The following is a 24,963-nucleotide window of genomic DNA, read 5'->3' as shown; positions in this document are numbered from 1 at the left end:
TTACATAGAAATTTAAAAAAATTCTTTTAATATGTATTTGTTTGACATTAAATTTAAAAACTTGAGATTATTTTTTAATAAAAATATTATTTTAAATATTATTAAAAAAATTTTATTATTTTAATATTATTATGATTAATATCTGATAACACAAAAGACAAAAAAAAAAAAAAAACAAAAATAGAAGTAATAAAAACACAACTCCTATTTTTGCTTTTTCAGGAAACGATAAATAAAGAAGAAAATAAAACAAAAAAGAAGGTGATGGAAAGAAAAGATAAATAAAAAAAAACAATATATTAAATAATAATTTATATTGTAAAAAAGAAAAGGATAAAAAGAAGACAGCTGGGTATCCTTCCATTTTTTGGTACACTTTTCAAAATAATAATAATAATATAAAAAAAATACATTTGGGCTTAAAATTAATTAAATAATAAAAATATCATATAATATTTTCCTATAAAATTTTTAGATATAATAAAATTAAAATATAAAATTATAAATAAATTATTAAAATTAATATTATTAATTTTAAGACATATGACTCAAAATATATATCATTAATTAAAAAAAAATTATATATATATAATAGACAATTTTCCTGTAAAATATATATTTTATATCTACTGAATGGGAAGCATTTTCATGCGCCCTCGCAGGTCACTTCACTCTTCACTCTGTCCTCTTCCTCCTCCTCCTCCTCCCCCTTCTTGTCTCTCTCCGGACAATGCCTCTCTCCTAACCTCAAAAATCCCACCTTTTCTATTACCGTCTCAACCTCTTCTCTCAAACTACGCAAGATGTTTCTGAAAAATCTCTCATTTTCCGTCTTCTTTGTCTTACTCTTCCTTCCTTTGTCTAAACCAGATCTCGCCGCCGACCGGGCTGCTCTCCTTTCTATCCGCTCTTCTGTCGGTGGCCGCACCTTGTTCTGGAACATTTCCCAGTCCACCCCTTGTTCTTGGGCGGGCGTTTTATGCGAGGGTAATCGTGTTACTGTCCTGCGCCTCCCTGGAGTGGCCCTCTCCGGTCAACTCCCCACTGGAATTTTCTCTAACCTTACGCAACTGCGTACTCTTAGTCTCCGTCTTAATGCTCTCACTGGTCAGTTGCCTTCAGATCTCGCTGCTTGTACCAAACTCAGGAACCTCTTCTTGCAGGGAAATATGTTCTCCGGCGAGATCCCGGAGTTTTTGTTTACTTTACATGATATTGTGCGTCTTAATCTGGGTGAGAATAACTTCACCGGTGCGCTCTCTGTGGGTTTTGGAAATTTTACGAGATTAAGGACTTTGTACCTGGAGAACAACAGGTTATCTGGGTCAATTCCTGATTTGAAGTTTGAGAAGTTGGAGCAATTCAATGTGTCAAATAATTTGTTGAATGGCTCTATACCTGCAGGATTTCAGGCTTTTGACTCTAGTTCTTTTCTGGGTAATTCGCTATGTGGTCAACCTCTTGATTCTTGCGCTACTGGTCCAAATGGTACTTTGGTGGTGCCTAGTACACCAACTGACGAAGCAGGCAATGCTGGTAAAAAGAAGAAGCTTTCCGGTGGTGCCATTGTTGGTATTGTGATTGGATCTGTAGTTGGATTCTTCTTGCTTGTCTTGATTTTGATGTTTCTGTGCCGAAAGAAGGGTAGCAAGAAGTCAAGATCGATTGACATTGCGTCGATTAAACAGCAAGAACTGGGGGAGAAGCCTATTGGGGAAGTGGAGAATGGTAGCGGGTACGGGAATGCTAATGGATACTCAGTTGCCGCTGCTGCTGCAGCAGCAATGGTGGGGAATGGAAAAGGAGGAGCCGAAGTGAACGGAGCTGGGGCCAAAAAGTTGGTGTTTTTTGGTAAAACATCGAGGGTGTTCGATTTGGAAGACTTATTGAGAGCTTCCGCGGAGGTTTTGGGAAAAGGAACATTCGGGACTGCGTATAGGGCGGTGTTGGAGGTAGGAACTGCGGTGGCCGTGAAAAGGTTAAAGGATGTGACCATTTCAGAGAGAGAATTCAAGGAGAAGATTGAGATGGTGGGAGCGATGGATCATGAGAGTTTGGTCCCCTTAAGAGCTTACTATTATAGCAGGGATGAGAAGCTTCTTGTTTATGATTACATGCCTATGGGAAGCTTGTCTGCCCTTTTGCATGGTGAGTATTTCTTAGTTTTTGCCTTTTTGTTTCATATAATATTCAGCTTTTCTAGTTTGGTGAATGATTGTGGTGATCTCTGTGTAATCAACTTTGAAGATGATTAGCCTTTTTTTCAAAAGACAAAAAAAGTACTGTATTCATCTCCTTCTGTTTGTTGCTGGATCTTTTTTAACTGAATCCTTCTGCCCAGACAATGATGGGAATGATTCAGGATTTGTAATTCTTTTGAATTATGTTTAAGGTTTTTGTTCTACATGTCTGCATTCCTTGGCATCCACAATGAAGCTTCAAAGATGTTGCCCATGGGTTTGTTTAAATTTGCTTGTTTCTTGCAGAATGGGTGCTGCAAATTAAGTAGAAGTCCATGTAATTTGTCATTTCTTGTTTGATATTTTCTTATACTCTATGAAGGGTGAGATCAATTGTTCCCTTTAGGTGGAGTTATCTAGTTGTGTTTTTGCTTTGATCTAATTGTCAGGATATATACATTATCTTATTTGCAACTATAGTATTTTCATATGCTGTGACCCAATCATGTTTTGTTGAACATTTTTTTTATTCTGTTATTTCTGTAGTTTTGTTCTGTTAGATGATAGGAAAAGGCTTGAACCCAAAAAAAATCTCCAAGAAAGAATATTTGATTCTGTAAAACTTCTAAACCTAAAGATATGCCGGTGCATTTTGCTATGTGAACTTTATTTTCACCATTATTTCTTCTCTTAAACTGTTACCTCAGGAAACAAGGGAGCTGGTAGGACTCCATTGAACTGGGAAATTAGATCTGGTATTGCCCTTGGAGCTGCCCGTGGTATCCAATACCTACACTCTCAAGGTCCCAATGTCTCCCATGGAAACATCAAATCATCCAATATCCTTCTCACTCAATCCTATGAAGCTCGAGTATCTGACTTTGGACTTGCTCACCTTGTTGGTCCTTCCTCTACTCCTAACCGAGTTGCTGGCTACCGAGCACCAGAAGTGACTGACCCTCGCAGAGTTTCCCAGAAAGCTGACGTTTTTAGCTTTGGCGTATTGCTATTGGAGCTGCTGACTGGGAAGCCCCCCACCCATGCCCTTTTGCATGAGGAAGGTGTGGACCTTCCCAGATGGGTTCAGTCCATAGTTCGAGAGGAATGGACTTCAGAAGTGTTTGATCTTGAGCTCCTCAGGTACCAAAATGTCGAGGAAGAGATGGTTCAGCTCTTACAGCTTGGAATAGATTGTGCAGCCCAATACCCTGATAATCGTCCATCAATGTCCGAAGTAACTAGTCGAATTGAGGAGCTACGTCGTTCTAGCCTACGTGAAGATCAAGATCTACAGCCAGATGTAGTTGATGTGGATGATAATTCTTCTCGATGAGTTGGCTGCATCACTCCAGCAGGGATTGTAAAAGGAATTTCATTGCTTTGTTCATGCCCATAATTATCATGTTTAATCTTGTCCTTTATTATTTGTTTGATCTGGGGCTTATCTTCTTTAATTAGGAGCCAACTGTCATTTTTTTTTTTCTTGTTTTCCCTTTCCATTGTACTAGTTTTCCTTTCCTTTCTTTCTTTTTCTCTTTTAATTAACACTTTGGGGAGGATATCTGCTGCTCTATTTGTTCTTGTTGGGTGGAAAAAACGGTGGTTGTAATTATTACTTTGGCTTTTGCTCTTGATGCAACTTTTCATCTGTGTTGATGGAGATGTTTAAGTTGCTTTGAATTGTTGTTTGCAATGTTTCTTCAGGTTCAGGCTACTCATTTGTGATCTGTTGAGCCTTTCTTTGTTGCCAAAAAGTGTAAGATTTATGCTTTAAAATTAACCATGCAGCCTCACATGGTTAATTTTAAAATGGAAAATTATTATTTAGATTTTATATTTTTAAAAAATCAATAATTTAGACTTCTTTATTTTAAAATATATATTATTTAGTTTTTATATTTTTATTTTATTTATTCATTAGTCTTTTTAATTATTTTAGATATTAATTTAAATTTTATTGACTAATAAAAAAATTTAATTTAAATTGAATGGAGAAAAATTAAGAGGTTAAATTATATATTTTTTAAAATAAAAAAATTGAATAATTATTTTTATTAAAATAAATAGATTAAATAATAATTTTTCTTAAAATAGTTGCAACTGCAACAAGAAGAACAAGTTATATAATTTTGTATTTGATGTCTCAGCTGATATTGGCACCAAGTGCTTGTGTGGATGTCTCATGAGTTGGATTCTTTATTTTATTTTATTTTTTTTAATTTTTGAAAAAAAATGGGGCATGTGTTGTGAGGTTGATGATGAAAGTGAAGGGTGGTGAGGCTAACTGTAGGATATAAATGGAGGGGTCAGCCGTAAAAAGCAGCTACTTGTGATATTGTGGTCCAATTTGGATGGTTATTCCTTCGTTGGCATTTGGCATCCAGAGCCTCCAGAATTTGGAATTTATTTATTAGAGTAGGTTGAATTTATTTAATAAAAAATAATTTATATATAAAAAATAATTTATATATAAAAAATATTTTTTATAAAAATATTTTTTTATTATTTTATTATAATATTAAATTGATAATATATATTTATTTTATATGTATATATATATATGATAATATTTTAATAAAATTATCAAATTTTAAAATATAAAATAATAAAAGTTATTTTAAAAAAAATAATATAATTTTTCTTTTGATAAAAAAATATTCTCTGTTAATCAATTTTTTTTAAATATCAAAAACATGTAAAAAAATATTTTATAAGAAAATAACGAAATTTAAAGTTTTATTTATTTTTTAAAAAATATATTTTTAAAATATTTTATATATTTTTTAATATTCAAAATATTAATAATTTTAATAATTTTATTAAAATACAAAAATATTTATATATATATAAAATATAAATATATATATTAATAATTTAACATTATAATTAAATAATAAAAAATATTTACTTAGAAATATCTGTTATGATCTTGCAAACTACGATCCTCTTGTTATATAGAGGTGTGTAAATGGTGAATTTGGTTTTGAATCGAACTGAACCGATAAAATCGAAAATTAAAAATAAAAAATTTTAAAAATCAAACCAAATTGATTAATAAGAGAAAATCGAATCGAATCTATAAATATTGGTTCGGTTTTAAACTGATCAAACCGAAATTTATAAAATTTCATATTTTTAACATTAAATCTAAATAATAAAACATAAAAACAAAAAAAATAGAAATCAAAACTAAAAAATCTTAAGGTTCGGTTCGGTTTTCTTTGATTTCGATTTGGTTCGACTCGGTTTGATTCGGTTTGATTCGATTTTTTTGATTTCCTATATATATTAATAATTTCGGTTCCGTTCGATTTTTTTGATTTTTTATGAAAATAACCGAACCGAATCGAGTAACCGAAATTATTAAAATTATAAACTGAACCAAACCGATTAAATTTTAAAATTAAATTAATTGAACCGAATTGAATCGATTCGATTTAATTTTTCGATTTAAACCGAAACTGCTCTCCCCTATTGTTATATGCTATATGTAAGTACAAATGGGTTCCCAATCTAAGAGTATCTATCAAAATCAATTTGAATTGAATTTTTTTAATAAGATTGAAACCACCGAAATCAGTTTTTTTTTTTTTCTCTCTCTTAGAATGAGAAAAATATTAAAAGTTTTTATTTTTAAATTTAATTAAAATAGAATTATAATATCGAATTTCGATCTTTTAAATCATTAAATCAAAATGGATCTATGGCTTCATCCCAAGTGGGAGTTGGGCTGGTTTTTGAATTATAGTTACAATCTTTTCAAAGAATTGTCATTCATTTTCAATTAATAATTAATTCAAACTTAATTTTACAATTAATACTTAAAATTCTTTTTTCAAATTTTTAATAGGGTAATTTTAATTTTAATTTTAAAATTAATAGCTAATAATAAAAAAAGAAATTTGACGTGTTATGATGTCACATGCATGAATTTGACACACAAATAATTGCGCACACTACGTAATAGATTAGGCTGTCGTTTATTTTTTTTTAAATATTTTTTCATATTTTTTAAACGTTTTTCTGTATTAAAAAAATAATCAATAAAAATATTTTTTTTTATAAAAAAATTATAGTTATTTTTAAAGAAAAAAATTATTATTTAATTTTTATATTTTAATAAAATAAATAATTTAGTCTCTATATTTTAAAAAATATATTATTTAATTCATATATTTTACCTCTATTAACTATTTAGTTTATTCATTAAATATTTTATTATTCATGTACTATTTAGTTTTCTAATTTTAAGGGTACTAATTTGTTAATTTTTGTATTTTAAAAAATATTATAATTTAATATTTTATTTTAGTGAAATTAATTAATTAGTTTATATATTTTGAAAAAAATAATATTTTAAAAAATATAAATTTTTGAAAATATACTCTTAAATAAAATAAAAATTTTATTATATAAAGACTAAATTTAAATTTGTAATTTTTTTTGAAATTTAATTTTTTAGATATTGTTTTTTATATTTTTTCTACTGAAAAATAATTTTTAATAATTATTTAGAAATTTAAGGAAACTAATTAACTTTTTTTTTATATAAATAATTTATACTATTTTTATCGATAGACCAAACAAAGAGAAAATGAAAATGAAGAGGAAAAAGGCATGAATATAGAAGAGAAGAAACATAAAATAAAAGAGGATAAAACATAAATAAAAGAAAAAAAAATTATGATAGTTTAGGATCTTCTCAAAAGTGCCTCTATTGTTATTAGATTTCATACAAATATAATTACTTCATTACAAAAAATAACTTTACATAAATTTATAATTTATATCATGAGACTTTTATAAAATGATATTTTTTCTCTAAAGTAATTAATTATAAAAATTTTATTAACTTAATGAAAAAAAAGTTTTTTCATTTAAAAATACACATAATATTTAAAAAAAAATCTAATAAATAATATTTAATAAACCTAAACTTATCCTTATAATTTTTTAACAAAATTTATCATACATAATTCATCTTTTAAATTTTTTTAACAAGTATTATATGTGCTTCTTTATATAAAAAAACTTTATTTAAAAAAAAATAAAAATAAAAATTTCATAATTAATTACTTTATAAAAAAAATCATTTTAATAAAATATATTGTAAATTTATATAAAATTATCTTATTTTTTATAATAAAATAATTATATTTTATATAGAATAAGTAACCACAATTTATGAAAACATTTATATAAAGCATGACATAAACATGTATTATTAATTTTACAGTAAAAAAAACAACTTCTAGGAAAAACATTTTCAAAAGCCCAAATCTGCCTAAGAATTTCTCATTTTCACGACTCACTTTATTCTTTTGGATTTATTTTGTCTACCATCTTCTTACTCTTTTACCGCTTGAAAGCTAAATGGACAAACTTTTATTGAGACCTAGTTAGTTTAATAGGATGATTAAAGGCATAAGTTTGAATTTCCACCCTCAATCCCTTACAAAATAAAAATTGAAAAACTTAAAAAACAAATTTTCACAAAGAATCCTGATTGAGCCTATCCAAAAATCAAATACATTTGCAGAAGTTTTCCCTTTTCCAGTCTAAACATTACATCAAGAATAGTCTACACATTTTGTGCGATATAAAGAAAATTCAAATTTTTTTGCTTAGCAAAGTGAACAACTTTTTACATCATTTTTGTTCCTAAACAAAACACTTCATCAACTATCTAAATTTTCACATTCAATGGCTCCTAGCACCCAACATACGTGGGGTTAAAGCTGATAGTATAATCCTAAATATAAGCTGTGAAATCTTGAGTTTGAACCTCAATCGAAGCCAAATCAACCAAAGAAAAATCACAAATCCAAGCTACTTGTGTTGTATTCAAGGAATGATCTGAACTTGGACCAATTGTAAGCCAGTAGCATTTAGTCCCATTAATAATTTTTTAATTCAACTTCCATGATGGAAAAGCAAATAAGCTCACAAATTTGACTAAACATTTCACACTGAACTGAACATAGGGATGTGTTCTCATTGATGTGAACCAAAAAATCAAAAACAATACACCATAGGTTAAGACTGTAAACCACCACTGTGGCATTAACTTCTCGTACACTAACATCCTCAGCTCAAACAAAACAACTCTGACAATAAAATTGGAACCCCAGTGTGGATCCATTACCTATAATGTGTAAAGAGCACATCCCAAAGCAGTTGCAGTCTTTCAACTTGTCTTCTATTTCTGCATAAGAGCAAGACAATTAATTAAATTACCACATATGCTACAATCAACCAAAAGATGGAATTCAAAAACTCGGATGTATGTGGTCATACATGTACAGGGTATACAAACAACACTGGCAATCAGGCACCCTACAAATGCCCAAATTGATCTGAAATCAAAAAACACAATTACGGCTCTTCACAGAGGTCATGAATTAGGATTTGTAGATGGATCGTCCTTCCAGCCCTTGGAGAGAAGATCGTAGTTGATTGATGCAAGCTGGGAGAGATTCTAAAACCACAAGAAAAGAGAAAAGATGAAAAAGATGCGGTAATATATACATTTAAGGAGAGAACTAACATAAAAAACCATAAAATGATCAAACAAGGTCAACTCAAATCCATTACTATTCTGAGATTTGTTAATTTTATACCTAAAAAGTATCATCATAATCAATTAGATCATCATTGAAATTTAATTTAATATCAATATTAAGTGTGCAAAGCACTATTTTGGGCATTAAAGGCCTGCTAAACCATTAGAAATTGGAGAAGTCAACAAGTGTGTTAGAGGTGAAGAAAATACCTTGAATGAAAAATTACTGAATGAGTAATTGACAGACAAGCCAGACTCGAACTCTGCAAGTCCCCCACATTCATCTCCCTGTTTATCATCATGTGCAAAAAGTAAAATTTTCCACTTATATAAAAGGAATAAATGAAAATTTACCAAGTTTAACCAGCTTTTAGGACTACAATACCACTTCATCTTGGCGATTGCTTGGGCAACTACTGCTGCCACTTAAACTGTCGTCATCGCTGGAATCCTCAAATTCACTGCCTGGATATACATTGTCATTGGAAGTATTCCACGAGTAGCGACTCGTGAAGTAACTTGTATCGAGTGCACTCTCTGAACTGGGAACAAATGCAGCCTAGAAAGCAACAGATTCAAATGAAGTGGTTACCCTAAAACCAATGCACTATTACATTAAGCCATTTTTATGGTTGATAGTGAAGTCATACACACCTTCTGTCTGGCAAGAGTGTCCCAGTTAATATCCTTAAAGAATATATGCTGCTTCACCTGGATCATTGTTCTGCTTCTATTATTGCAATGTCTAAAAAAATTACAGAAACACATGAATGTGCAAAAAGCTCAAAACAAAAAACGACATATGGAACCAAGGTCACCTCAGATGCCCCTCCAGCTCCAAGTCTCAGATGAGGATCTTCTGTTAATAATCTGGGGACTGATGGTATTAGAAACTCCAGGATTAACAGCTATCAATATTATCTAAGAACCCCATCTCAGGGATCTACTTTCATCGTTCATGCCAATTAGGATTAGCAATATGTCAATAAATAACAAAATATTCCAGACATCAGTTGATTGCCAAGGAATATGTGAGGGATTGCATTTAACAACAAAATCAGTTGGTGCCAGTGTCATTACCACATGTAAATGATAAAGCTAATAAGACCAAACACAAATTTCAGGAGCCACACAATATTTTAAAATTGCCAGGTAAAATAAACAGCTTGCTTACCTATCAATTAGATCCTGTGCTTCAGGGCTCATTTCTTCAGGCACCCGTGGCCAAGGTATCTTACAGTTGAGAATATTATCAAATATTGTCTAGAAGCAAGAGAGAAAATAAGAATGCAGCAATAGAAAAAGAACTAAATGAAAACTCAACATAAATCATCACGAAAATTATGGGAGCAAATTCCTAAGAACACCATTAAGGTTTAGCAAAACATCTGCCTTCATCCCTATACAGTGTGATCCTTGAAGTTTGTTACCTACTGCATGCTTCAGTCCTTGAGCAACAAGATCAAATTTTTTACTATACTACAGTCCCTAAATTTAAATTTGATTATTCTTTAATAAATAAAATTATATTAAATCAACTGATGTTTAGTCCTTAAATTGTAATCTTACCTCAGAAGCACAAGGACTGAAGTCTAATTGTGCAGTACAAATAAAAAAGTATATTAAGCTAAATTTCTGTCATTCACCCAATTGTTAGGCTAAATCTAATTAGGTTTTGCTGTAAAAAAGTGTATTAAACTTTTATAAATATCTTATACTTATTTATAGAACTTTTCAGAACTCACGACTCGAGAACAGATAGCTTCCTGCCTGCTGTTGATTTATAAGGCCTTTGATCTTGTACAGGCAGTAAAAAATAAATAAATAAAAGAAAAAAGAAGAAAGTGTTACTGAACCACAGAAAAATAATATGCACCTGAACACCTTACTAATTTGAGTTGACTTAATGACTGAAGCATGATTCACTCTAACTAAAAAATATGGAAACTGAATTATGTCAACCATGTATTATTTAATGCAAGAGAGGACCTTGACATGAACCTCAGCTAATAACAAATCACAGGTTTATCTATAACAGAATTGTTGTGATTTTGAACTTGGGCCACCCAAGACTCAACATAGTATTTCCATTTGAAGTTATTATGTCTTGGGTTGGGAATTAACATGATTCTTTTTACTTCTACCACCATATCCATATATCAAGTCTGCACTTCCCTACAGAAAAAATTATGAAATAAAAATAAGAAAACAAAATTGGGATCAGTCTGCTTCTCTCAACTTCATTACTGAAACAAACTGAATTATGTCAACCAAGTATTATTTAATGCAAGAGAGGACCTTGACATGAACCTCAGCTAATAACAAATCACAGTTTTATCTATATAACAGAATTGTTGTGATTTTGAACTTGGGCCACCCAAGACTCAACATAGTATTTCCATTTGAAGTTATTATTTCTTGGGTTGGGACTTAACATGATTCTTTTTACTTCTACCACCATATCCACATATCAAGTCTGCACTTCCCTACAGAAAAAATTATGAAATAAAAATAAGAAAACAAAATTGGGATCAGTCTGCTTCTCTCAACTTCATTACTGAAACAAATTGAAGTTCCAGCCAATGTCCAAACCATTGTGAGAAATGGTTGAAAAGGAAGTGTAGCAGACAAGACATGTCAATCAATTAACACAACATGTCAATTCTAACCACAAAACCATTATATCTACTTTCCACCAACATAACAGCAGTGATAGGTTCATACATTATCATATCACCATACAGTCACCCAAACCATAAAAAAGTTGTAGCATTAAACATTTTCTACTGAAAAAACACTTTCTTAATCATAGAACAATGCTTTTTCCCGACACGCCTAAGCATGACACATTCAACTGAATAAATATTGTATAGCTCACCAAGCAATTTAAAAACAAATTTTACCACTATATTTAATTGTTTACATTTACTTGCATTTCTCTTCCAAAATATTCTGCAAGAAGCCCGCTAAAACATTTTTAAAAATGCGGAACAACAGGAGAAGAAGCATGTTAAACTAATTATATAACTTCCCAACTAACACGTCACGTCAGTTTGCAGCAAGTCCTTATCACCAGGAAACTAAACCATGGTGAGAACAAAGCAAAATAAAAAATAGAAGTAAAATGAATTAAGAGAAACTATAGAAACTACGCTTCAACTTTTAATTCCCCTAGATTACAATCAGAAGCAAGAGGTTAACCTGTGGATGCTCTGCATTAAATGGCGGAATACCAACAATCAGCTCAAATAGAATGACACCCACCGACCACCAATCTGCAGTTGTGCCTGAGAAAATTATATAGTGAAGTCAATTTTCCAGTAATTGAATGTGATAAACCAATGGGGTCTTAAGGGGATAGCGAGGGAAGGAAAGCTTTTGGCATCAGTAGTTGTTACCATTGATTTGAAATTGAAACAACTTGATTTCTAAACATCTTAATCCAACCAAGACTAGAAGTAAACCTATTTTACCAATAATTAGTTTTCCCACTTGATCAAGCCTCCATGCAGCAAAATTCTTTTTTATGACCAAAGTTCATACAACTATCTGATGTCAGACTTCCAAAAAAGTAAGATAAAGACAAGCACAGCACCTTAAACTAAGAAAAGGCTATACGAACCATGTCCTGTTCCCAAAAGTATCTCAGGCGCCAAATAGTCTGGTGTACCCACAGCAGAACGTTTCTTCCGTCTTTCCTGCTGATGCTCAGAAGTGGATAGTTGTGGTTCATCATCCCCAAGCATAGAGGTCCCACTAACTGCTGGACCAGATAGATCATCAGTGCTGTTGATGAGACCAACCTTGGATAGACCAAAGTCCGTCAACTGTTCAGAAGGAATGTGAACAGTGAACCTTTATCAGTGACTTTCCAATGATATCTTGATTCTGGAAAAAAAAAAAACTAGAAGCAGGATCTCAGGGCATATAATTTCCCCATCATTCAATTTTTACCTTTTGTTCCTCCATATACTCAAGAGAGAGGTTAAGAATTCCTTAAACCTTTCAATGGCATGTGAAAGGAATTCATTTCTAAGTGCTACAAATCATCCTCCCCTCATGCCATTTGAAAGAATTGAGTTTTAATGCAAGAATTTTGTATTGTGCTATTGCTAAACAATATCATTTAAAAAATTGCATATTAGTTTTTCCTATTGATAGATTAAATATTTTTCCAATCTATGAAAGTCAAATGCACTTAACTGCAACTTGAATGACTATAATTTACAAACTTGGTTGCATAATATATAGCCAGTCCAACCTTGGAGAAAAGAGGAGAGTTGTAGAAGGTGATAACTAGTGAGTGTTGCCCATCCATATGATGTGATCCCAAATAAGCATTAAGCTGATGCATTCCCTATGAGTGGCATGATATAAATATAGCCCTAAACTACCCATCCATATGATGTGATCCCATATAAGCATAAAGCTGATGCTTTCCCTATGAGTAGCATGATATAACTATAGCCCTAAACTAAGTAAAATAAAGGAAAATTATCTCTGTAGACAACTGTAACTAGACTAGGATAGAGAATTAGTTAAACTGACTTAATTATGAATGTGATTGCACTTGAATGTCTGGTCCTTTTCCTACCTTTACTTCTCTTTTCTAAACAACCTTTTTTCTATCCATTGAGCAGTTACTAAGCCCAACCTTCTACATATCATGGTGGAAGCCTGCATAGAAACTCAACTTACATTTAAAATTAAGCTTATGCTAAGAGGACTATGGATTTAGTGTTCCTAATCTTAAAGTTATTACGATCACAAATACTCTATATATAGGCCTAGGTTCTGCACATATTTGGTAGATTTTTTATATGATTGACAATTGCTTTAAGCTAATAAATTGAGATTTCTCTACCCTTTGGGAATTCGTTTCTCATCACTTTGTTCCCTTTTATTCCCCTGGTTCTACATCAATTTGGTACCAAAGCTTATTCTACATCAACTATTGACTCATATGCACACACAAATATATAGTAGGGGAAATGACCAGATTATGTTGTAAGGTTACATCCAAGTAACCCTAAATACTCATAAACTTACCATTCACAACACTACTTTCAGGCCTGAATTGTAGCTATTGCAGCATAATACTCATGTTTTCTTTGGTTTTACCTCTCTCAAGCTTCTGGACAAATTGCCAAAAACAGTCTTGCTAATAGCTAACATAAGAAGCTATGGAATTATGTTTAAAAGAGCCTCCACAACTAAAGTTTCAGTATAAAAGCAAAACAAATACTGAGGAATTAAGCTGTTAATGCTAATTATAATCCATATTTAGAACAACAATTGATTGGCATTAAAATGTGAAACTCCTATTATTCATCAAAAAGAGGTAGCAGAAGAAGTGGAATATGTGGTTACCTTGATATGACCATCATGTGCAATCAACAGATTATCTGGCTTCAAATCACGGTGAACCACACGGAGGGAATGTAGATATTCCAATGCGAGCACCTTAAAGAAATCATAATCAAGTTTATAGGCTGCACCATAATGCAAGAAGTTTTATATGGGTGAGGCTATTTCCACAACCTCACCATCTGATTGGACCGGAATACACTCATTATTTTTCATGTTCTTCCTTTTTCCCTCCTCTATTTCTCAAATTCAGATGGCCCTCCTCTCGACCTCCTATTTTTTTGTTCTTTCAATTCTAATGGCCTTTTAAAACCAGGAACAGTACAGTATCCCAAAAGTTAATAATGAACTTCAAAATTTAAACTTTAATTATTCTTATGTTGGTCTTTAGGATCATCTTTGCTTAACAAGTTCTTTTTCCCTTAGGATATCTTGTGATTTACTTAGCCAATTTTTTTAATATAGACTTCGCAAAGGGCATAACACAATGGAGTAAAACATTTTTTTTCTTATCAGCGTTGATCTTGATTCAGCTAGCTAATTAGGAAAACTTTTAAAAATCTGCCCTGCAAATATGATGGGACTTGGCTTTGGCCTATGAGAGAGAGAGAGAGAGAGAGAGAGAGGAAGGAGAATAAAAAATGGGTTATAAGAAAGAAAGACGATTGAGTAAGAGTAATTTAGTATATCATTTTAACCATTTTTAAGAAGTTGTGGCATTAGTAATTTGAACTGAGGAAATAGCTTCACCCATTTTGTATTTGCAAAAAGGCCAAAGAGAAACTTACCACTTCTGCAATATATATGCGAGCAACATTTTCATCTAAGCAGCCCAAATTTCTCAATAAAGAATATAGATCTCCTCCATTCAAATACTCCATCACAAGATACAAATTCTCACGACAAGTAAATGAATAAAAGAATCGAACCTGAGAAGTTCACATTAATGTTAGAATGGATAAATACATCTCAAAACATGCCCAAATGCTATGCAAGCTACACCTGCTCACCACAAAAGGATTGCGGACTGAAATTAAAATATCCCGTTCTGCAAGTATACTTTCAACAGCATTCTTCCGGATCATGTCTGCCTTTTTAAGAACCTGTAACAAATGCAGAAGTATACAATTCAGATTGTGTTAGATTCCTCCTACAACAGCGAAACATATATGCCTTTCTTTTCTTCTCTGAATTTGCCACGGATCTTTAAATTCTGTTATGATTACTGCTGTTACTTTGGTTTAACTTCAGTCTAGTTCTTTTATTGTACTTTCACAACATATTTTTGGTTTTATTGCTCAACGCTCTCCATGCTCATCAAGCCAACTTTACTTTTTGGGGGGTGAAATGTCGGTTCACGCGGGCATTTCGAAATGACAGCATCGAACAAACACACACACACACACACACACACACACACACACACACACAGAGTTAAGGTTGTCCCAGACTGTGTTCCAGTACTGTCTTTAAATTTGCATTTGAAGGCATCTTTGCATAGTGTGCAATTTCTTTTTCTTTTTCTTGCTCCCTTCTGTCTTCACATTCTGTATGCACACTTTTTCCTCCTATTTCTCTTTTAGTCTGCTGCTAGCAACCAAAAGCCACAAAATATTACTCTTTTCTTGCTTCAATCAACACTGAAAGTTAATCTATTGTTTCACCATTACTCATCCTAAATATCAGTATATTTCACATATCTTTCCGACAGCTTAATCCAATCAAATCAAACCCAATCCCCAACAATTAACCACCAACATAAGCTAATTCTCAAATTCCAGCCACTCTTTACTCTCATTCCTATCTAACCTTTGTTTCTAATGTTCAACCTTCAAATCCTAAATTCTCCAACTGTCGAAGGCCCTGGCCCAGCACAAAAGCACAACTATACAAATTTCCCATCTATCACACGTCAATCACAAATCAGACATCTTTAAGAAATGACTGTTTAAATTGATTCATAGTTGCTTTCAGCAGTAGAGAACTATTCACTAAAAAAGTACCAAATGCATGTTGAAGCCTTAGCATGCTATGCACTCAATTTCATTCCTAGCCCCAAAATATTACTAATTAGATTGTTCAATTAGTTTAACTCCTTTAGGTGATAGAAACTACCAAACTGAATCAATGGAATAAACAGAAAGAAATGTAAAGTTTTAGCAATGTGAAAGGAGAAGGTATTCTTTTGGTAGAACATGTATTTCAAGCCAGTCCCTAAGGAAATAGCTATTTTTGGTATCTCTAGGTAGCAAGAACAAATTTGTATCTTTGAATGTCAAAAATTATTAGATTTCTTGTATTGTGCCCTCACTTTATGTTTTCTAGAGCTTGTATCTTAATTATTTAAGTACATACAAAAAAATCCTCAGCAATTTTGACAATTCAGAGGACCATGCTACTATTATATATAGCCCATAATCTGATTCCAAGAACTGATAAACCTAGTTACCTTTATGGCAAATAGATCTCCTGTTGTTCTCTTTTTAGCCAAGAAAACCCGTCCAAATGCCCCGCGACTGATTGGTTTTATTATCTCAAAATCATCTATCGAGGTGCGGTCCCTGGAATGTATAGGGCTTGTTCTCAAGCTCCGAACCACATCATCTTCCAAGGGAGTATCTTCATCGATTATAGTACTCGTTATATCAACCCTTTCCTCTTGTACAAGTTCACAAAGCTGCAAATACTTCTCCCTGAAAAATCAGATCTCATTACAAATCAGGTAAGGGAAATTAACAATTTCAATCAGGGGAAAAGGGTCATGGAAATTTACTTAGGAATGCTAAATTAACTTTGAATTGCAAGCTAAATATGAATTGAAAAGTGAATAAGACAAAATTCACTAGTTTTACCATTAAATTTTCCTAAAATGCAGAAGAATATTACGCACCTGATAAGCTTTTCAATGCGTGTTCCAAAAGTCTCAACAGTAAGTGCATCGAACTTTCTGCGGTCAATGACAACCCTCAAGTCTTCAAGACAAGTAAGCAAGTAAGACATCGAACGGTCATCATCCAAAGGTGTATTTGCTACACATCTAGCAATATCTGCAAGTTCATTCATCTGCATCACAGAAACAGGAAACTTAAGCAACAACGAAACTTATTCACTAAGTCTAAGTCATCATTTAGCACAAGTAAGAAGCCATAGACTACAAAGATCCATCTCCCCTTCAGTTCAGCCCTCAACTTGCAGCAAGATTTCTGGCCCCTTTTACAACCTTGAAACAACCAAAGAGTCAAACTCACTGATTGCCTTCTTTAACCATGCCAACAAGGTTTCACAGCATCCTCTTTCAGCTGTACTTAAATTTAGGCTCTATTTGTTTATGGAAATATTTTCTTGGAGAATATTTCTGCATTTCTGACCCTTGGGCCCTAAGAAAAATTGGGCAACAGGAATTTTTTTTTTTTTTCTAGTCAAAGGGAAAACCAAGTCATTTTCATTGACAATGACTAGAAGAGGAATCATTTTCCAGACTTTTACAAACTTATTAAAAAGGAAGGTACTTGAGACTCGAGAGAAAATCATGTATATATACCCATTAGTCTATTGACTACCATTAGTTGTCCTTGACCATCAAAAGGCCAACAGTGTGATTACTGAGGACAATCACAACATCAAAATTTTTCATGTAACATTTTCTCACAGTCAATAATAAAAACAAAATAAGTTCTTATAGGAGCAAGCATTCCCATAAACTCATATTTTCAAAATGAATTAATATTTTCCATTGTTCTCCAAACACCAGAAAATACTTTCATGTTGATTTTCAGTATTGCAACCCAAAAACAGAAAAAAAATTATTTTCTCAGAAAATGTTTTCCTTAGAAAATATTTAAAACAAGCAAGTTACTTTCAGCACAATAAACAGAGCCTTATTGACTAATGAATTTCTTCCTTTTTCCATTCTTGAATCAATTCTACTAGCATGTTACCATAAGAAAATTTTTATGTTAAACTTTAATAAACATTGAGGATGGGATTTTATGCCAAAAAATGAAAAAAAATAAAATATTATACTGCTGCACAAACAAATTATATACAAAAAAGTATTTATCTTTTTAGATAGCAGATTTTGGCAAAGACTGTTGTTTGTTTATCAATAGAACGAAGAGAAGCATTAAACTACACACAAATACCTGTGGAATGTCATCATTCTCAGAAAAAGCACCCTTTCCTGCCAGAAGCAAGTCTATCGGACTGGTCCTTGGTGTCAATAATGGAGACCTTGGAGTCATGCTACCTGCTGATGATGTGGCCATCCCTTGATCCGATTTTGGACCAAAGCGGGTTTTACATGACATTGAAGGCAAACCCTTCAGGTCATCCATAAAAATACAATTATCAGCTTCAGGAAAACAGTCAAGCATGTCCTCTGAACCTCTCCTGGACCAATCACTGAGTTTTGGAGAGAGAACATCAGACTCTTCAGTCACACTAGAATTTGATATTTTGGCAACATCTGGGCTTCCTACTGCATGTTGGATATCCTTCTGCGCAAAGGACTCCATCATCTTATCAAGAGTGTCAGAAATTCCAACAAGACGTTCATTCACGCTTAGACCCTTCTGGTCACAGCGATCAGCAATTGCACAAATTCTTGAATGGTCTTCAACGTTTGAAGTTGGAACCTCCTCCTCACAAATGCGACAAATTATTGAACTATCATCAGAAACATTCTGCTGATCACCCCAATAACCCCAAGAAACTTTGTGTTGGTGCTTTGTAGAATTTTCATGTGAATCTTTGGCTATAGGAAGCTCTGAAAGCTTAGCAGCAATTAGATCTGCATCAGAAACTGCTTTCCTATTGTTCGACATTTTCAAAGGTTCAGCCTTCCTATCATTAAGTTCCTTTGGCGAAGCAACTTCCTTCATGCTTTTTGCTGAAGGAGATGGTAGTTTCTTCCAAGAAGCCATCCGATCCCGGCCCCCAGGAGAATCCATGCTCTTCGAAGTGCCATCAGCAGTAGGAAGTGAACTCCCTGGCACTTGAACCTGGTCTCTGTTCCAATCCAAGCCATGCTGCTCTTGACTATAAGATTTCTTCACTGATCCTGTCTTGGATGACTTAGCAACACTAGAACTTTTCCCTTCACTTCCAATGACCAGAGGAATACGTTTATCATCAGAATGCAGAAGTCTGGATTGGCGAAGCTGAAAAACATTTTCATCCTCAGCCAGCCCACTTTCTTTGTGAAATTGCAACAACCTGGTACACCTTGTAAGAATGAAAAGCATTCGGGTATGAAGCTGCTTCAGCATTCCTGGAGGAAGTTCTTGGCGCCTATCATCCAATTCTTGGACTATGCCTTCGCACTGAAGCCAGAACTCACTGGGTGATGTCATAGCACAACTACGAGCTAAAACCAACAAGTCCTCAATGGTTTCCTGCCATTCAGGATGACTTTCTGCATTTTTTTCAAGGACTCCAACCAGATCCGCTGCAAAGATAGCTAAATCAGAATTCACTTCTTCCTTTGCTTTGTCAAATTTTGCCCGTATCACAACCAAGATTTCCTGCATTGACTCAGACGGTGAGAAATTTCATCAAGCACATTTCATCATCTGGTAGGATATAATGCAAATGGTCACTTACCTCCAAGTTATTTAGCCCTCGAGGCTTCCAAAATGGAAAAGGCCGAACACCTTTTGAATTTAATTCATGGGAGAAACTTTTAATATCAGCAGGAAACTTCTTTCTAGGCGCACTTGTCACTCGGAGTATAGCTTGAAAACGGGGAGATTCAGACTCCTTTGGGTTTTCACAGTCATAAGTCTAGAAAAGCAAGTAGAATGAATGAAAGATATTTAAGTTAAAGAGAAAAAAATTTACTAAGTGCATCAATAAAAAACTTTTACTGATACCTCCGGCGTAAGAACATCCGAACTTCTTAAGCCTCCAGAGCGACCCCGTGATGACTCACATCGACCTGTCAAGGTAGATCAAGCTATCTTATCATAATGAGACATAACAAAATTGCTAATTATTTAAAATTTTCCATTATATCACAGGAGTCTGTTTCTAAATTAACTAAGCTAACTAGTATGGCATTTTAGACATTGTATTCCTCCAAACACCCCTTTTTCTTTGTGGGCACTTCCAAAAGATATTTTGATGGAATTGCAGATATAGTGCATTTTCAGGATACAGCAAACTTGCACGCTAATTTGGTTTTAGAATCCATATTGCAATCACACCAAGCTATCAAGCATGAAGCATCAACTAGAAGATCCTAGCAACAGTAAAACCAGCATCATGCTAAGTCCTAGCTCCAGAAAAAGTGGCGGAGAGGGAGAAAAAAGAATTCATTAACAATAAGCCTAGAGACCCTAACTTTTATCCACAATGACACAGTTAGTTCCACAAGGAATCCATGTCCAAATATAACACCAATACTTTGTCAGATCAAAGAAGAGTGGTTTTATGATCCCATTAAAATATTAGAGAAGCAATATTTAACCAGTTCAACATATGCGACGACAATATTTGCACCCTTCCGCATCCTAGTTTTCAAGAATTCAACATTAACATAATACACAAATATGGATATACAAAAGTAAATAAACAAATACATGTATACACACATGGACACACATAAATGCACGGAATTCTATACTAGCATGCTTTACATATACGATGCTTCACAACCTAATTGTTGTCAAATCAGAAACAGTACAAGAGCAGCAAAACACACTCAAAAACTTAAAAGAACAAGAATCACTACTTGCATAATGTAACTTAATTATGCAACCGAGGATTGCATACCCCAAAACAGAGGAAGTACTAAAGTCACTCAACCTAAAAGCTCAAGCATGCTGACTTAGAAACTTGAGCTTTTACATTTAGTGGTTCTTTAATAAATAGGATGTTGAAAAGGAATGAAACTTGCCAGAAAACACAGCTTTTGCAGAACATAGTAATGCATATCATGCATTGATCCATAATCATTCTTAAAAATAACCATAGCAATCTGTCTTACTTTATTTTCTTTTCACTCCCAGTAATTTTTATGTTACCATACAACTAATCACAATAAACTAACCTGATACAGTATATATTTATTTACTTATTTACTCGTTCATTAAAAATTTCATGATAGATAGATGTATAAAAGGAAACACCTGAAAAAGGATAACACCTTAACAAACTCAAAAAATAACTGGAAAATTTGATAGTGAATGCAAATAACCAAGAGAAGAAAGACCCAAATCCTCAATTTTTCCTCCAATTATCAAATGCTCTAACCCCATTTAGTTTCATCTCCAATGCCCAAATGCTCAAATTTATCCCTAACACTCCAACCATAGATTTCACAGAATACATGAAAAATACTGCAATTCAAGCTATTCAGCATTGCCCATGCTTGGCACCAGCCTCCAACTTCCCAACAGCTTAAAGATTTAGGCATACTTGATAAAGCAAAGAACAATGAGCACAATTCTGCAGCAAACTAACAGTGTAAAGTATGATAATCAACTGTCTCTCACCTGTTATCAAATATAACACTAACTCGTTACACACACACACACACACACACACACACACACACACACACACACACATGACAATTTAGATCTCAAATTTAACCTCCACAAAAAACTGTTCAAAAGCTTTCTTTCTGACACAATCTCATAGGCCTTTCCAAGCTTGTTTTAAAGCAAAATTTTCTTTTTTTTATCTCTAGCTCAACCTTTCCAATAGGGAGAGTGAACCTCCCAACTACCAAATGAAACAACTCTTCCCTCCACCAAATTATTGAAATTTGTTAAAAAAAACTCCTTCTAACCTTCTCATTAGCAAGTGAAAGGGGAAAATAAGCATAGAATATATGGGAAAGTTTGATATACTTCACTCCAGTCAGATTTTCTTACAAAAGAAAGCCAACATTAGTCCAGAATTTGAACTTATCTTAGTGCAACATATTTTAAACATAAATTCCTATGATTACACTAAGAACTATATTCTAAACATGGGGGAGCTTTCTAAATAAAATAAATACACAAATGTGATGCTGATGAGGTTTTCTAACCTTTGAGGGCATAAATGCTAAACCTTACATGGAAAAAAAGGCTATGATAATTTTTGCCAGGAATTTGATGTCCTAGGAGACTAACAAATGCACCAACTATCTATTTTCATTGTTTTGAAAGGTGGTATTGCGAGGAACCAGCTTAAGGCACACCCTTAAGAATATCTATATCAAAATAATTAAGCAAGCCCATAATAGATATCCATCCATAGTGGCCATTGCATGTGAAGTTAAAGCTTTTAATTATGAAAAAGAGCATTCTATCCTCTAAACCTCATAAAAGCCAAAGCCCAGAGCAGAAATTATCATGTTCTGTCCTCCATTCCAAGCAAAAGTAATTTGATTACAGAAGCAATCATATCATATGTTCAATAAAACATCACTGCCGAACACCTACATAAATGTCACGGATAAACAATTTTCCCAATCAAAGGTTTCCCTAGCCTCAAAGACCAAATATGAAATCAACGAGTGCTACTAAGTTTTTAAATAAAGTAAATTCAAGAGCTCTCGATCTGTAAAACATATTTACTATAACAAGTAAGCAAGTAGGACAGAATCCTGCAACTTAATCAAATGGACACATTACCTGCCTCTGCCGATGATTCCCCATTCTGCAATCGCGACATTGCCTGCAAGTTCGAACTTACCTCTCTAGACTGCCCACTTCCAGGAGACATTGTGCTATCCCAATTGTGGCCATAATCACCGACACCACTCCCCTGAAATCCCATCATCCTACTCTGTCCCACTATCTCCTTCTTCTTCCCCGACCCGGAACTTGAACTCGACCCTCCACTAACACCACCGCCAACACCAGGCTTGGATAAGTTACTGGACCCCAGCACCCCCGACCCCTTATCCCCTCTAAAACTGAAAAAGCTCTCTTGCGGCAACGGCCCCGATCTCGTCTTTATCTTGTTCAACCCTAAAGAAGAGGCCAATATGGGAGACACTGAAGCGGCGGCGTTCTTCCCATCAGCCGCCGTCGCAGATGCAGGCTTCTTAGACCCAGAACTAGACAAACCCAATCTCCCAGGCGATTGAGCAGCACTTTCCTTACCCTTGAATGAGTCCTTCTTCTTGACTCCATCCTTGACTTGGGTTTGTCTACAAGCTGCAGCAGCAAAACCAGTATTATGGGCAGTGGGACTTTCATCCTTAGATGAAGATTTGGGCTTTTTCTTGTCAGATCGGATCGGTGAATTGGAGCCGATAGATCGAGGGCTGTTGGATCCATCTGGACTAGAAGTATCAGATTTCTTAGAAGAGAAGAAGAGTTTGTTCTTGAAGACCATTAGTATATATTTATCTGTTTAATCCTTTAAAAGTAAATGAGTCTAGGGTTTGATTGATTAATGGGTTTTGGTTTAATTTTCTTCTTCTTCTGCAGCCCTAGCATAGATGAAGCAGGGCTAGGGCTGCTAACAGAGGAACATTATTTCTAGACAGAAATGGATAGATTGTAGAGAGAGAGAGAGAGAGAGAGAGAGAGATTAAGAGAGTAGTTGTTGATGTTCAAGTGTTAGAGAAAGAGAGAGAGAGAGAGAGAAATGGCGTTGAAGTTGAAGCAAAAGAAGAGGAGAGGAGAAAGGAGACTGAAGTGGAAGAAAGAAAGAGAGAAAAATGTAGGATGTCCAAAGCGAGCAGCCTTTAAATAGCCGCTTTTTTTTCTCAGTGCTCTGCGTGGAATTGTGAAAAAACGAGAAGCCAAGCCAACCAACCCTCCTTTATTACCAAACCAATTAGTTTTTATATTTTAAAAATTATTTATTCACACTCTTACTTGATATGCTAAAATTTAAAATATAAAATTTATTTATAAATAAATTTTTATATTTAATATACTAAAACTTAAAATATAATTATTTACATTTATTTTTTAAAATATTTTTGGCATACTAATCTTATAAAATAAATAATAAATTCATAATTATATTTATTTTATTTAACATAATAATTTTGTATTTGTCTTTTTTTTTTAATTTCTTTAACTTGCCTACTTTATTTGATACCATAAGAATTTTCTTCCAACATGTTATTTATAATTTTAGTTATGGGATTGAAATTTTGAAAATTTTTGTCATTATCATCAGTTGCCCACTAGTGTTGTATTGATTTTTTCTCAGCTATTCATATTCCATGGTTTGGACCACGTGGTATCTATCATATTCCATAGAAATCTTGTTATTTAACTATATAATAATTTCTAAGTCAAAATTTATTTTTATATATAAACTAGAAATTCCATAGCAAAATATTGTGGAATTCATTCAATACAAACACTATTAGTCAAATTGATTTTAAGTTGGTTGGAAGATTGCTCAAAAGAAGCATCAACATTTACTTTTAGAGTGCTTGCTGAAGAAGGAAGCCATTGAGATGGATTCTTGTTGAAAGCTTCACCAGCGTTTGAGTAATTAGCTGATCCCATTGGCACAATTAACTTCATCTCATCTAAAGCACCAAGAGCTTTTCTAATCATTTTAATAGGATCAAGAGCCTCCCTATTGAAAATAGCTAAATTATGTGCTTTCCATATATTCCAGCAGAGAAAGCTAACCATTTTCAACATGTGCTTGTGACTAGTAAATCCAGTTTTTGAATTCCCTGCCTCCAATCAAGAAACGATGTAAAACCAACTAAATTAGGACTAATTCCTAAAAGAGATCCAAACCAAACAGCTTTTGCATGATTGCAAAAGAAAAATAAATGTTCAATGGATTCTTCCTCTTTGTTACATAAAGGCATAGAAAGGAAATCACACGCCTTCTTTTGAATAAGTTAGCTCCAATGGCAGAGAGTTTGAAAAAAATCCT

General features: G+C 33.4%; 2 protein-coding genes across 5 annotated transcripts; one reads left to right on the top strand and one right to left on the bottom strand.

Moving 5' to 3' along the window:
• Window positions 1–635: 635 nt before the first annotated feature.
• LOC110640255 (probable inactive receptor kinase RLK902) lies at window positions 636–3,819 on the top strand. Its single transcript, XM_021791489.2, has 2 exons — window positions 636–2,148; window positions 2,888–3,819. The coding sequence occupies exons 1-2, from the start codon at window positions 804–806 to the stop codon at window positions 3,511–3,513; spliced, it is 1,971 nt and encodes a 656-aa protein (XP_021647181.2). The 5' UTR covers window positions 636–803; the 3' UTR covers window positions 3,514–3,819.
• Window positions 3,820–8,118: 4,299 nt separating this feature from the next.
• On the bottom strand, window positions 8,119–23,780 carry LOC110640259 (probable serine/threonine protein kinase IREH1). 4 transcript variants are annotated; one of them, XM_021791494.2, is made up of 18 exons: window positions 22,734–23,777; window positions 19,980–20,044; window positions 19,711–19,890; window positions 18,252–19,631; window positions 17,000–17,172; window positions 16,559–16,802; window positions 15,120–15,212; window positions 14,898–15,038; window positions 14,113–14,205; window positions 12,365–12,569; window positions 11,944–12,029; window positions 9,917–10,005; window positions 9,561–9,612; window positions 9,397–9,453; window positions 9,128–9,301; window positions 8,953–9,030; window positions 8,478–8,658; window positions 8,119–8,385 (listed from the first exon to the last, which is right to left on the bottom strand). In XM_021791494.2, exons 1-17 carry the CDS (start codon window positions 23,440–23,442, stop codon window positions 8,575–8,577), a joined length of 3,903 nt encoding a protein of 1,300 aa, XP_021647186.2. In that variant the 5' UTR covers window positions 23,443–23,777; the 3' UTR covers window positions 8,119–8,385; window positions 8,478–8,574. The 4 variants fall into 4 exon arrangements, with proteins under 4 accessions (XP_021647186.2, XP_021647187.2, XP_021647188.2 ...); XM_021791495.2 differs by lacking the exons at window positions 8,119–8,385; window positions 8,478–8,658; window positions 8,953–9,030 and having other exon boundaries at window positions 9,211–9,301; window positions 9,561–9,601; window positions 22,734–23,780; XM_021791496.2 differs by lacking the exons at window positions 8,119–8,385; window positions 8,478–8,658; window positions 8,953–9,030; window positions 9,128–9,301; window positions 9,397–9,453 and having other exon boundaries at window positions 9,570–9,685; window positions 22,734–23,780.
• Between the last annotated feature and the right edge of the window lie 1,183 nt (window positions 23,781–24,963).

Source organism: Hevea brasiliensis, chromosome 17, assembly GCF_030052815.1.
Source record: "Hevea brasiliensis isolate MT/VB/25A 57/8 chromosome 17, ASM3005281v1, whole genome shotgun sequence".
Lineage (NCBI taxonomy): Eukaryota > Viridiplantae > Streptophyta > Magnoliopsida > Malpighiales > Euphorbiaceae > Hevea > Hevea brasiliensis.
Note: the sequence above shows the minus strand (reverse complement) of the source record. Positions and strands in the feature narration are given on the sequence as shown.

What these genes read in the sequence shown, in the direction of transcription:
- LOC110640255 (XM_021791489.2), top strand. Translation starts at nt 804, where the DNA reads ATGTTTCTGAAAAATCTCTCATTTTCCGTCTTCTTTGTCTTACTCTTC. An exon ending in CTTGTCTGCCCTTTTGCATG is followed by an intron (nt 2,149 to 2,887) that starts GTGAGTATTTCT and finishes CTGTTACCTCAG; the next exon opens with GAAACAAGGGAGCTGGTAGG.
- LOC110640259 (XM_021791494.2), bottom strand. Translation starts at nt 23,442, where the DNA reads ATGGTCTTCAAGAACAAACTCTTCTTCTCTTCTAAGAAATCTGATACT. An exon ending in GCACAGGATCTAATTGATAG is followed by an intron (nt 9,613 to 9,916) that starts GTAAGCAAGCTG and finishes ATCAGTCCCCAG; the next exon opens with ATTATTAACAGAAGATCCTC. An exon ending in ACACTCTTGCCAGACAGAAG is followed by an intron (nt 9,302 to 9,396) that starts GTGTGTATGACT and finishes GTTGCTTTCTAG; the next exon opens with GCTGCATTTGTTCCCAGTTC.